At 35.7% G+C, this 14,778-nt stretch overlaps 1 protein-coding gene across 5 annotated transcripts in view; it reads left to right on the top strand.

The window, feature by feature from the left end:
• The window catches only part of RFX3 (regulatory factor X3), a 287,064-nt gene that overhangs the window by 220,703 nt on the left and 51,583 nt on the right, over window positions 1-14,778 (top strand). For all 5 annotated transcript variants that reach the window (XM_070431589.1, XM_070431586.1, XM_070431587.1 and 2 more), the window contains one exon: window positions 3,177-3,296. In XM_070431589.1, the coding sequence (XP_070287690.1) occupies window positions 3,177-3,296 (120 nt within the window). The remainder of the gene's footprint in view (window positions 1-3,176; window positions 3,297-14,778) is intronic.

Genomic DNA, 14,778 nt, shown 5'->3' with positions numbered 1-14,778 from the left:
TCTATAATAACACAAATATTTTTTAAGTAGCTGGGCAGAAAGATAGGGATTTTTTTATTTCCTAAATCTTACAGAAATCCATATTAAATAGTAAAATAGTATAAAATAAAGGTGCTACACTATATAACATTAGATGATCTACCTTTAATTAGTTTCAAGTCACAGTTTCATAGTATCCTAATAAAGGGTTTTTATTAATATTCTTCATAAAGTACATAGAGCCGTAGTAATTGACCTTATAAATTTATGCTGAAAAGAGTGGTGTGTCAATTTTATTAGACTTATAAGTTCTGTATGTATTCAAAATGTGAATCATTTCTTTCTGTTGCATTTCAAGTGAACTATTTCTGTTGCTTTCGGATTGCTGGAGGTTTGTTTTTCTCATAAGCGTATTTTCTTCTAGGTATACTGGTTTTCAGTCCCTTGAAAAAAAGCTTTTTGTTTCTTGAGTATTATTTCCCCCCCCCCCCCCCCCCCCCCAGAAATCATTGTTTGGGACCTAACCTCTTATCTTCTAGCTAATGGCTCAGTAGTTAAGCATACTGTGCCAATATTTTGAAACTCTGGGCTTTATTCAACATTCTAAAGCTCTATTGTGCTTCTTTTGTTACTGAAAGGGATTTCAATGGGTCCTATTTTGAAGCTCCATTCAAATCTTAAAACACATCTTTAAAATAGAAAGTGACAAAATTAGGGTTGTTTGGGTTTGTGAATGAGTAGAATCCATACTCTATAAGTGCATATTGCAATATTGCAGCATTTACTTTCTGGTATTCTTTTTTCCCTCTTCTCACTGTGTAACAATTATGTCTTCTGTTCCTTTTAAAATTGTTATATAGTATTTATAATTAAGGATGGAAAGCACAGCCCAGAAGAATAAGGAGAAAAGAAATCCTGTGAGGAAAGTTTAAACAAATGCTGTGTTATGAAGATAGCAGATCTCTCGTATAGAAAAACTGACAATGGTAGGAGTCACAGTACTGAGTCTTTCTACCATGGAAACTGAATTAGCTCTCCTTTCTACCTCTTAACCAGAAAACAGGAAGAAAATCCATATAAATCATGACACAAATTAACTCAGATAATTTTTTAAAGCAAACTGTATGTAGAACTTTTATTTAACCAGCAATAAAATTAACTGGTGAATTCATTCAAACCAGAACCAGACATTTTCTCAAGTTTTAGAACTAGCTAAGAAGTAAATGAAATCGCCATGTTTCTAAACCAAGTCAACTGAAAAAGTGCCATTTGTAGACCCCATTTACAAATTAAGTTTAATCCCAGCCCATGGGACATGCTGACCTGCCCCATGGCCAGTGGAAAGGAAAGAACCACCTCCCCTGCCCCAACCCCAGCAAATGCTGATTTGTAAGAAACTGGACACTTCGTCTGCTTTGTGGTCTCACAAGAGAGACACCATTTCACACTGTAGCCCTGTCATTGGCTGTGTCCCCTGGTTAATGTCTGCTGCTTCTCACCCTGCCACGCCTCCTTGTCATTCTCCACTTCCTACAGAGAACACTACTAATGGGGTTTGTATTTTTTGGTTTTGTTTTTTGCTCTATTCTGTAGTGGATTTTGGAGACATAATATAATCTCTGCTAGTGGGAAGCTTTTTATAGAGGCATTAGGTTTTCACACTGGTTCATTTTGCAGGAACTTTGTAGGTACTGAGATGCCCTACATTTTTTAAAAATATATTTTACTGATTTTTTACAGAGAGGAAGGGAGAGGGATAAAGAGTTAGAAACATCGATGAGATAGAAACATCGACCAGCTGCCTCCTGCACATCTCCTACTAGGGATGTGCCAGCAACCAAGGTACATGCCCTTGACCGGAATCGAACCGGGACCCTTCAGTCCGCAGGCCAACGCTCTACCACTGAGCCAAACCAGTTAGGGCTGCCCTACATTTTTTAAAGCTAGCAATATTATTTATAACAAAATTTTAATGTGTTTTCATATATTTAGGGTTCATCTAATATATGTTCTTTAATTTTGGAAGTAAAATTCTGTTTTGTTTGGTTATCATTGTTGAACTTAAATAACCATAATTCAATGATATCCATTGATATTCATGTTGAAATTCTCCCACAAATTTTATTTATTTATTTTCCTATTTTATTTTTTAATTGAATTCATTGAGGTGAGATTGGTTAATAAGATTATATATATTTCAGGTGTACAATTCTATAATAAATAAACTGTACATTGTGCTGTTTTTATATAAAATATTTAATCCACTTCCCTTGCATTTCTTGTTATAAATGAAAGAAAAAAATTGAAAGAGTACTGATGTCTTGCTATATATAGGGTTATGAAAAACTATTTTCTCTTTGTAAAAATTCACATATTTAAAATGTTATATTTGCAAGAATTTCACATTTCATTCAGGGCTAAACTTTGTCATTTCTAATAACAAATATGGTCTTGCTCCTGAGCATGGGTAATGGTGACATTTTTATTCCAGGTGGAAATTTAACATTTTCACAGAGAAATTTCCCCATGTCTGTTGTGACACATCTTATTCAGCCTGCAAAACTAATATAAACCCATAAAAACAGAGACTATTAAAATGTTACAAAATGAGTAAATGCATGCTTCTTTTTAGGTTTCAAAATATTAAATATAATAGACTTCTCCACAACATCTTGCATCAATGAAGTTATCTTCATCATCCCTGCAGTAATAGAACTTGAAAAATGTAGAACTTACCTAAGAAAGGTAGAATTAAGATTTTTTTCTATTGGTTCTGTATAAACTTTTTATTATAAATTATTCTTTAGTGCTCAATCCTTTATCCTGTTAATAAATTTTTGTTGGCCAGAATTTTTTCTCACTATTACCCTTTCTAAATTAAATTTAAAACATAAATTTTAAAATAAAATGTAGCTTAAATGGAATAAGTGGATTATTTAACAATATTTAAGAGAAAGTTTATAAGGACTTTTTTTTAGGGCCTTGAGCCAGTGGATTTAGAATCTTATTTTGATGCCTCAAATGTATTACCATCAAAATATATAAGTATCTAGAACATATCACAAATATATAACATTAATATGCTGCTTTTATATTTTTTTTCCAAATGAGAAGTTATATGGACATCCTATATTATATGATTAATACAGGTTTGACTGACTTTTTGTGTCTCTAATGTTTGTTGTTCTTTTATGAAGAGGAAACTCCAAGTACCATTACTATGGGATTCGTGTCAAGCCAGATTCCCCTCTCAATCGTCTGCAAGAAGATATGCAGTATATGGCTATGAGGCAACAACCCATGCAACAGAAACAAAGGTAGACTCTGCAATTGTCATTGACATGTCAAAGCTATGTGTTTCTTTAGATGTTTGGTCTCCTTTTTTTCTGAATAAATACATAAGTGTGAAAGAATGTCACTATTGTTGGCATACTTTCACGACAGACAGTTCTCATATATGATTTAGAATTTTATTCATCCTGCCTATTTTCCAAATCTTTCAAAATTACTTATCAGTCAGCCTGTTTGGCCCCTTTTAAGTTAAATGTGACATCCAAGCTATCCAGACAGGGAAACTAAACACAAGGGTAAAGAGCACACCCAAGCAAATGCCAGCTGGAGAAATGCGCTTCACATTCATGAGCTTGTTACCTGCAATTCTGTACATCCCTCGAGCCATTATTTTTGACACAAAATAAATTCTTTCAGAATGTTTGGGATTTCTTACATTTTATTTGAATCCAACTTTCATAGATGTAGAATTGTAGGTATTAGAGCTGTAAGAAAGCTCAAGCATTCGTGGATGGCTGGGTGGGTGGGTGGGTAGTTGGGTGGATGAATGGATGGATGATGTATGGATGGAAGGAAGGAAGGAAGGATTGATGGATGGATGGATGGATGGATGGATGGATGGATGGATGGATGGATGGAACCATAGATCTTAGAATTGAAGATACCTCAGTCTAGTCTGGCCACACAGCCTTGTGACAATCAAAGCATTAATAGTCCTATTTTTCAATTAAGTCTCAGATCAAATGATTTACATAAGCCCATGATGCTGTTATACAGCTGAGGGCCTTCTAGTCTCATGTGGCTTATATTACAGTTTGTAGTAAATAAAATGAAAGATATCTCTCCCTCTCCCTCTCCCTCTCCCTCTCCCTCTCCCTCTCCCTCTCCCTCTTCCTCTCCCTTTCCCTCTCCCTCTCCCTCTCCCTCTCCCTCTCCCCCTCCCCCCCGCCCCCTACAGTGTAGTACAGCTGTGGCAGTAGTTGTAATTTATCTTTTCCATTGAGCATGCAGAATTAGGTAGCAGAAAGAAAGTCTACACATAGGTAACCAGATAATCTGCATCATTCTGCCTAATCCATTGATCAATAATTAGTCCCTTAGCCATCAGAAGTATTAGCTCTAAGTCATTGCTGGAGAAAGAATATATCACACAGGATTCCCTTTTCTATTTTGTCAGCAAGTACTAATTGAATTCAGAGAGAAGTCACAGCCCTTACCTTTGAGGAGTTAAGAAATTAGATGGGAAAGCACATGTTTGGGTGTGGTTTTTTTGTTTGTTTTGTTTTATTTTGTTTTTTTAAGTAATGCAGTATGAGAAGTACTAAAATAAAGCTTTGATCAAGGACCTATTGGAATACAGAGGAATTTTTATCAAATTATTGGAGAGGGAGAACTAGGAAATTTCATAGAGAAAGAGCTATTTGAGTGGGGATTTAGAGGAATCAGAAAGAGAGGAACATTCAGACAGAGGGAATAATGTAAACAAAAGTATAAAGGGGCAAAGTTCACGATGTCTTTGGTAAATGCTCTGATTTGGTGATGTTGGCATTGCAGAAGAAGAATTGAGAAGGTTGAGTAGTTTAGTGGGAAACGAGATTTAAAAAGTAGGTTGGATCTGAGATTAAAGGATTTAGTTGTATATGAAGTTAAGTTTGTTCTTTGTACAGAATATAGCTTTGAAGTTGTATAAGGCTTTGAAGCAAAACAATGAAACTTTCAGATTTTTTTCTGGAGAGATGACTTTTTGGTTTTAGGCTAGAAATATGTAATGGGAAGAGACTAGAGGTAAAGTGGTTTTAACACAGTCATAGTTTCTAGTACAAGTGAAGAGTCAGGACAAGATTGGATATGATGTAAAGATATCTCAAGGGATTTAGATTTTTAATTCACAGATTCTCAACCATATTTTTTAAGTTGCTGATCCTTATTTTTTAAGGTATAGTTCACAAAAGATATTAAGAAGGGCTCTGGAAAAAATAATAAAATAAATCATAGAACTCTAGAACATAATGTGTTTGGAGATAGAGTTTGTGTGAATTGTAACAAAGTGTTATTGTCTTGGGTTATGATTTTTTTTCACCTGTTATGGCAATATTTATAGCTTTTAATTTATGAGGTCTCTGCACTCATTTATAGCAGCACTACACAGTGGAGGTGATGGTGCAATCAAGAAAAAAAAGTTTGATTCAAAAATAACACATGCTCAAACTTAAATATGAAAAAAGCTTAATGAACTGCACCTAAGGCAGCAGAAGCCTATTTCTCCCTGTGATATAACTGCAAATAAATCCTACCAAGCAAATTTTCATGGAAATGGAAGCCTTTAAGATACATTATTTATTTTAAAAGCCTGGGTTAGGGAAGCAAGACCTAAGATTTAACAAAGGGCTGTTAATTAAAAGGTTCCAGAGATGTGAAGTTTAACAAGTCATATAAACTCTACAATCACAGTATAGTAGTAAATGTTTTTTAGAATTAGATATAATGTGGATGTATTTAAGAAATGATGTAAAATTTTTAGTAATACTAATAAATTGTGCCAACTTTAGTTTTTACTTTCTCATGAAATAAATGTTAGACAACCAAAGAAATCCTAAAATTTCCTATAATTGTTTTTAATTATAAAAGTTTTGGATTGTAGACAGTTGCTCTTGGAATGGTGTCTAGCTAACTGATTGCAGTGTTAGTGTTATCAACTTCACGGATCCCTCATTGGATCAGCAGGACAGAGGGAGATTTCCCTTGTGTCTGAAGGATTCTATCAACTGGCAGCATCAATGGGCCTGAAGTGAAGGCAGATTGCCCATTGTGCAGAAACACTTGGATGGGAGAGGAGAGGTTTTCTCCCTAAGTCTGAATATAGGCATAAGAGCATTTGTTGGAAACAATGGGAAAGAGCACGTAATTTGTTTTATGACTTAAATATGAGATGATTCCAAAACTCAAATGATTCCATTGAATATATTAAAATTCACATAAGAAGAGATTGTCATTCTCCTGTTAAAATACAAGCGACATAGTATTAAATATCCTATATAATAAAAGGCTAATATGCAAATCAACTAAACAGTGGAACGGCCAGTCACTATGACACAAACTGACCACCAGGGAGCAGATGCTCAATGCAGGAGCTGCCCCCTGGTGGTCAATGCGCTTCCCCAGGGGGAGCGCCACTCAACCAGAACCCGGGCTCACAGCTGGCAAGCACAGTGGAGGGAGTGGGAGCCTCTCCGGCCTCCATGGGAGTCGGACATCCCCAGAGGGGTTTCAGACTGCGAGAGGGCGCAGGCTGGGCTGAGGGACTGCCCCCCCCCCCCCCTACACAAATGTCGTGCACCAGGCCTCTTGTTTTAGAATATTCAAGATTTATTGTATTCATCTATATGTGCACATCTTCCATAGTAGAAATGTGCGTTTCACGTATTCTTATATTAAGAAAATTCAAGTATATTCAGTGATTATTTTGTCAAATAAAAGGGAAGTTTTAGAAGTCATTTTTCTGATAAGTTTGGAATCATAGTAGTTGCAGCAGAAATAATGATCTGATCGCTGTTTTGTATTCCTTTATAATTGTTAGATCTCCTTTACATATGGTATTTCATTTGACTATTTGATAAGGTAGTAAAGGAAAATTCCACTTATCTATAAATCACATTTCCAGCAATACCACCATAAAGAACATAGCTATGAGTCAAGAAATAAAAGGAAATAGCTTCTGATTGAAAAACAGGTGTCACAGAGCCTGTAGTTTAGCTTACTTGAGAAGATGAAGCCGTTCTCAAGCTATTTACCTAAAATATAGAAGCAGATTAGAGCCCACTTGATTCACATAAAATCGTGAGATACAAAAGCAGGCAAGAGGAAATAGAAGTAGACAAGGGTCTTCTATTTGCTTTGGGTTATTTAACACAGCAGGCTGCACTCCAGTAGGTCCTTTGAGTATCACTCTAGTGACCAGAATCTAGTCTAACACAGTTTAATAACTGGCTAATTGATGGAATTATAGGTGATCAAGAGGAGGTAATGTACCCTGGTTAAAGAAGCAGAAGACTGTATAATAGTTGTTTTTTAATACCTTCTGCTGAAAATCTTTTATGTGAAAATAACTTACATGCTCACATGTGGTAATCTTTAGCTTCCAAGGGAATTCACCCATAAACTATTGTTTACCATAATTTATACAATAAATAAATTAGATTATTATAGAGCAAAATGGAGATCAGTAATTTTTAGAGCTACAAACTAAGTAAAAATGTTTGTTGCAGTTTTATTTTTAATATTTAAAAGAAGCACGTAGAGGGTGTTGACACATACATTTTAGTTATTCTTCCAAATCCCTGCAATAAAAGTGGTGGAATAGAGCCAAGTGCTTTTGACAATGTGCTTGGCTGTGTTTGATCCCAGTAGCCTTCCTCAAAATATTTAAGCCGCAGTTATCATTCCTTCAACAAATACTTAACAACCAACAGTTGCATACCAAATATGCCCATCACATCTAAAAGAGATATCACAGAATAATAGAATGTTAGAGCTGGAGGGAAGAGATCACCTAGTCCAACTCATCTTCTTGCTGGGAAAACTGAAGTCCATAAAGGGTAGACAACTTATCCAAGGTCATAGAGCAATCAGGACTAGAACCCAGTTCCCTTGTATTTATTCTTAAATGAATTCCACCTTAAATAGGTAAGATAACCCAAACAGAAATGTACACCTGTAATAAAATGTTTGCATATGTAATAAAGGAAAAAAATCACACTTTAGTATGTCCTAAATATGTGAGGGAATATGTCATTTCCTCCCTCTTCATATGGTCTTTCCATAGGAATTGGATCCTGTGAAAAAAGGAACATTTGTGGCTCTGGGGCGGGGGAAGGGGAGATAGAGGCCTATTAGAAAGATGGTACAACAGTGCTACTTTTGCTGTGGCTGTAGACAGATGTGAAAGCATGCATGTTTCTCAGAAGAGAGTGAGGACTAGAACCTTTGTTATTAGAAGACCTTTCTTCATCTACTTGTCATAGACAAGTGAGAAGGCCCCTGTATTTAACCTTGGGAGGTATGGGTTCGAGTACAGGCTGCTTTGACACTTCTGCAGAGTGTTGACGGAACTTCACTGAACCTCCGCTGAACCTCGATGTCTTCATCTGCTAAATGGAAATGAATAATAGACTACCTCACAGAAGGCTTTGAAGTTCAAATGAAAAAAAAAGTATATAAAGTGTTCTTATAACTGGAAATATGCAAGTGTTAGATAAGTACTAATTGCTATTATCATTATTATACTGGTGCCCTAGAGAAAAATATTTCTTTAAGAATAAGGCTGTTTTGGATAAGAATGAAGCCTGGCAATTGGGCAAGTGTGGTTTCCATTTCTTATACCTCTAGGCCAGTGGTTTTCAACTTTGATTGATGTTAATAGTTTACAGTTCTTTTCCTAGACTATGAATTCCCTGGAGTCCCTTCAGAGCTAAGCACCTAGGGCTGGTAAGTTGCTCTGAGGCAGCTGAGGGTGGCAGGAGTTTTCAGTAGGAAGATGATCAGTGCCTGTGCATTTGGCTTTTGGAGACAAATAAAGAGTCTCAGCTTGTAGATATTTAATCTTCACTGTGCCACTGTAGCACTCCCTAATGTAAAGATATTTTCCATTGAAGACAGAATATCATAATTCAGTTAATTATTAGCTATAGTAATTAATGTAAAGTTTGATAATACTGGGAGTCACCACTTATTCTTCTATGAGCATTTATTGAACATTTGAAACGTTCTGCAATAAGCACTTTGTATGCATGATTTTGTTGGGCAAGTACATCGTTATTTACTGTTAAGGATACCGAGGCCCATTTAATTTTGCTATATGCAAGAACCTCACTAATTTATTTTTTCCTGGATAAAGCCTCAGATGCCCTTTTCTGTTTTTGTTGCTGTCTTGGCATTAGGAGGAGTCAGGTTGTTATTCTCCAAATAAAGGAGTGGGGGCATCTGTCTAGAATCAGTTTAACAGAAGGGCTCAGCGATAGATAAAAGAGCTGTCATGAAAGTGTCGTGCATATTTGTAACATGACTAAATCAGTTCTATACAGTTAACTCTAAATTATCTATGCTAAGAGGAGTCAGTGAAGAAATTCATGAAATAAGAGAACCCTGTCTGCCTCTTTGCACATTTCATCCTCAGCACCTAAGAGAGCACTGAGCATATTGTCAAATATGTGTTAAATGAACGAATGATCCACAGCTTTCATTTTAGCCAGTAGCTTCAACCTTCTCCTTTCCCCACCTCTCCCAGATTTTTCCTAGAACTGCTGTAATTAATACTACTACCCCATTTGAATTTAAAATTTTCTTTCTCCCTTTGCCCAATTATAGATGTAGATCTAATGAAGAGACAAATACTCTAGGAGCCATCAATAAGAATTGAAGAGACGGAGTAACTCGCATTGACCAGCAGGGTGGATGTGGGAATCCATTTAGATACAGACATATTCAGTGTGACATCAAGGAGTTAGTTACTATTCTGAAAAAAAAAAAATGGCACTCTTAACATTCACTATTTTCTCTGATCTGTTCACATTTATATCATTTGGTTCATTTCAGACCTCAAGTCATAGAAACACTTTCTGGGACAATATTTCCAAAGAGAATTTCAATATTCCAATAAAAAATTTTAGCCTCTTGCCCTGATTATGAGCTTAGTATATAGATTTGTTCATGCAAATTAAATGATTGCATACTGTCTAGAGTTTTACATTAATGATGACTCTATTTGCCTGTACAATTCAGATTTTGCATTTGCATTTTTCACTTCAAAGGTATTTTTCCAAATGTTCCATTTAGTCTGTTGAAAGTCCTTCCACCTGGTACTGTTCATTGAATGCAATGGTTCTTTGCCTTCCTTTGGACTCCTCCAGTGTCTGTCCATGTGAAATTATTGACAGAATTAGATATTATTTTACAGTAAAGTTATAGCTGTCCAAGTTCTAAATAACAGCTAAGACTAACCCCATGGTGAAAGATTCCTAATAATTTTCCAGATTTTCTGTGTTAGTGACAGGTTTCGTGCATGCACTCAGCTATTAAAGCATTAGAGTTTCTTTGATTTCTTAATCATTAACAACTTTAGCTCTGATTGCCCATGGAGTTGCAAGCTGTTAAAATTATCATTTGCCTCTTACTGACTTTGAAACCAAGAGCTGTTTCTTCGTTATATTGCAGCACAGGTCTTTCTCAGAGTACAGGCAACTAGGGAGTGCTAAGAATCTACTATAAGGAAGCCTAATCTAAAAATAATGCACTTGTAAAATAAATGGGAAAAGGGAGCGAGTTCTGTTGTTTAAAAGATTACTAAGCTGTTTTGTTTTTTAAAGGATTCAACAATTTTTTTTCAGTAAAAAGTACCTCTGGTTTTTACAGTTTATAATTTAAATGGCGATAATTTTATGAAAAAGGTAGAGACAGGAAACCTGAAAATGATTGTTTCAATTCTAAGACGTCAGTTGAAATTCAACTAGAGTTAAGAGAATGTTGAATTATCATGTAAATCAATAGATTATAAAAAAAAACTGTGCTGGAAAAATTCTATTTATATGCAGCCTTTTCAAATCCATTCCCCTATATGCCTATAGTAAATGCTCAATTAATGTTTGTTACATTGATTTGATATATGTTAAGATCAATTAATAGTATGTAAAATGAAATACGTTACTCTGAGCATTCATTTATGCATTCACCATACATTCAGAGGTATTTACTTATATTCCACATGCAGTTTATTGAAAACTGATGACAGTTATTAAAAAAAGGCTTATCTCTAATGTTAGAGATATGCTTCTACAGAAGTGGGCTGAAGGAATTTATATCAGGCCAAGAGGCTCCTATGGGCTGGTGCTGTGCAGGCTCTTTAAGAAACATTTCAGAACTTATTAAAAGATTCAATTCCTAAACCCCATTCCCAGGATTTTGTTGGGTTGACCTAGCATGAGTTTATCATTTGAAATTTATGGAAAGCTACCCAGATACTGACATACCTAATATGCTAAGTGTCTGGTCATCCTTTCAACCAAAGTGTAATATGCTAATGATATGCTAAGGCCACTCAGCTGCTCACTATGACATGCACTGACCACCAGGGGGCAGACAGTCGACTGGTCAACCAGTCGGCTATGACATGCACGGACCATCAGGGGGCAGATGCTCCAACTGGTAGGTTAGCTTGCTGCTGGGGTCCTGCCGATCGGGACTGAGCGAGATGGGCCAGACATGCCCTGGAGCCCTCCCGCGGTCCCTCCAGACTGGCCAACTTCCCATGTCCCTCCCCAGCCCTGATTGTGCACCGGTGGGGTCCCTCGGCCTGGCCAGTGCCCTCTTGCAATCTGGGACCCCTTGGGGAATGTCAGAGAGCCAGTTTCGGCCCGATCCCACAGACCAGGCCGAGGGACCCCACTGGTGCACGAATTTGTGCACCGGGCCTCTAGTAATATCTATAACTGTTTCTTCCAAGCAGAATCAGTTACCACAGATATTTGTTTAGTCTATTTTCAATGTTCCTATTCTTGACTTCCTGTTAAACTCCATCTTCCTCTGGGAAAACCCAACCCTCTAAGGTGATGGCAGGGATAGGATTTTTTTCTTAGAGCATCAGGAATATGAACATCTAGCTTTCCTCAGTCCAATATTTGTGATTTCCAGGAATTCCTTCTAAGTACCAATGTAATGCCAGACAATACACTGTTCTACCACATGATTTAGTAGTTAAAGCAGGAAAAGCTAAAGTTGGCACTACCTGGAAGCTGTCTCATATTTAGCTCCCACTAATACTGCTCTTGTACATAAACCATACTCCTGTGCTTCTTGATGTCATTCTTTATGGCACAGACCCCTACCAAATTTATCCCCATACCTTTCTCTGAGGAAGTACAACATAATGCTCTGGCTTATAAAGAGAATAACCAAGAATGGATACACGTAGTGCATCTTTGCCTGATCCATTTAATCCACTATTTACCTTGCTACCCTTAATTTTATGATTAGAATAAAAACACTAATTTCTCAGTTCTATTTTCTTTTTTTTCTTCTTTGCATCTCCTATATAAGTTTTTTATTTAAGTACTGATCTGCAACAGTTCTCCAGAATTTACCAACTAATTTTCTTTTTCCCCATAAGCTAATATTGATGCATTTTTCATCTCCTGTGTAATACACTGTACATATAATCAATGCTTCCCACTCAATATCATTATTATTATTATGTATAATCATGCGTTAATTATAATGAATTATGATTTTTGAGTGCTTGTTAAAAATATAATCTCTCTTTCCCTTAGGAACTTTCATGTCTACATTTTTCTGAGGGAGCAGATAATTTTACTTGTAAGCTTGCAGGCTTGCTAAGTACTGTGTGCAAGAAGGTTGTGACATAGCATCCATTCTCTGAAAACTCACAGACTGAAAGAAATGTGTCATTTCCTTTTATGGTTAAATTCCACTTGTCCTTGATATTTGTGCCCGTTAAGCATTTGTGAAGGACAAAGGAAATTTGATGAAGCATAGCTTGGCAAAATCTCATAATTACTCACTAATCCTATGTTAAAATTTAATATATTGAATTCTATAGGAAACATTTCCATTTTCTCTTCTTCAGAGTAAATAATTCAAATTCCTTTAACCACTTTTGTACTAACTCCATGAATGCCATACTTAATTAACTTAAATGAAGAACATGGTTAAGCAATTTTGGCCTATTTTATATAAAATATAAAATTTCATAGCTGATAAAAGGAGGGTAAAATCAAATGACACCTGAGATGGCTCAATGAGGACAGGAAACTCTGTTAAATTTATTTACTAAGGATAAAATCATTCAAATTTTCTAGACAGAATGAATGGTTAGCAACTTCCCCACAGAAGTACTCAAAGTATTTGCCTCAGAAAGATTTTTTGCCTGGCTAAGATAATTTTTAAGGAGGAAAATAAATGAAAAAAATTCCATTTGTCATAAACAGCATTTCTAGAACATAACATTACTATCCCTTCTGCCACTTCTTGGTATGAACCAATTGAAAAGTACTTTCCAATGGTTTTTCCATTAAATAAAAGAACATGTTTGAGTTCTTTTATATCATTAGAAAATACCAACCAACATTTTGGTGATGTGGAATCATCACTAAAGTGATAATAAGGATGAAGTATTGTACCCTTTTTTCACTCTGTTCATCTTCTGACTTTATTTTTGTCATATAAGAAATAAATATAAATATCATTAGGAATGACTTTGCAATTTTTCTTTGAAGTTTCATTTATCTAAGTTATAATTAATAACATTCAAGATTGAATCATTCTTTAAGGCAACTAAAGCATTAGTTTGTATGATGTTTCACCAGGTCCATTCATTCTATATCTGCTATCAGAATGCATCCATCTTTGAGTATATCCTGTTCTTGTATTATGGACATTGTTAGTCACAATATTCATATTAATGATCCACTTGCATTATGGTATTAATGTAAGAGTCAAATGTCTGGAGGTGGTTTTGTTTATAAGTATAGTTGGAAATGAGGGGGAAAAAAGAATGGAAGGACAGACATCCTAAAGTGAATGATGGTATCTCTAGGACATAAATCTCAATTTTTTCTTAGTTTTTCTAAATTTATGAAATAAAATAAGTTAAATCTTAAAAAAAATTGGAAAAAGAAAAATTAGAGTTGATGCTTCTTTCTTTTTTAAAAATATATTTTTATTTATTTCAGAGAGGAAGGGAGAGGGAGAGAGAGATAGAAACATCAATGATGAGAGAGAATCATTGATTGGCTGCCTCCTGCATGCCCCCTACTAGGGATGGAGCCCGCAACCCAGGCATGTGCCCTTGACTAGAATCGAACCCAGGACCCTTCATTCAGCAGGCTGATGCTCTATCCACTGAGCCAAACCAGCTAGGGCTGATGCTTATTTCTTATTTCTTATTTTGTATTTGTTTATCCTAGCAGGGTCGCCCAGTTTTTCATATATTTTTTATGTCTTCCAAGCAGGCTTTCCTTCTTTACCATGCTACAGAAACTTTTTTTTTTATTTCTTAGCAGTATGCAAAGTTCATGAGTTTCTATGACTAGGACCTAAAGATAAATACAGAACTGTAGGTGACTTTAGGGTTTCTTTTTCTTAATTTGGTAAATTAGGCTTATAGATGGATTCTTGCATGTATTTTGCTGCAAGCGGATACTTAGGGTTTTTCTGTTTGCAAATATGGAGAAGAGTTAAGGGAGACAAATGTGTTGAGATGCATGGGAGGCTTTAGAAGATATGGTAGAGTTGATAGGCTGATTCATATTTTAGAGATATTAATAAATTGAAAGCCATTCATCAACATTTCTCAGGCCCTACCTCCTAGATCTTTGTTTAGATTAAAATCCCAACATATTTAAAGAGTTTCTACCTTGACCCATTGGCCATTAAAAGTTATATTCAAATCATTAAAACTATAACCAGGAGCATCTTTGCCGTTGGTGTCCAAAGAAATGC

This window comes from Myotis yumanensis, unplaced genomic scaffold (assembly GCF_028538775.1).
Source record: "Myotis yumanensis isolate MYYU_CA2020_CCGP unplaced genomic scaffold, mMyoYum1.0.hap1 SCAF_12, whole genome shotgun sequence".
Classification (NCBI taxonomy): Eukaryota; Metazoa; Chordata; class Mammalia; order Chiroptera; family Vespertilionidae; genus Myotis; species Myotis yumanensis.
The sequence above is the reverse complement of the archived record's forward strand: the minus strand, read 5'-3'. Positions and strand labels throughout refer to the sequence as shown.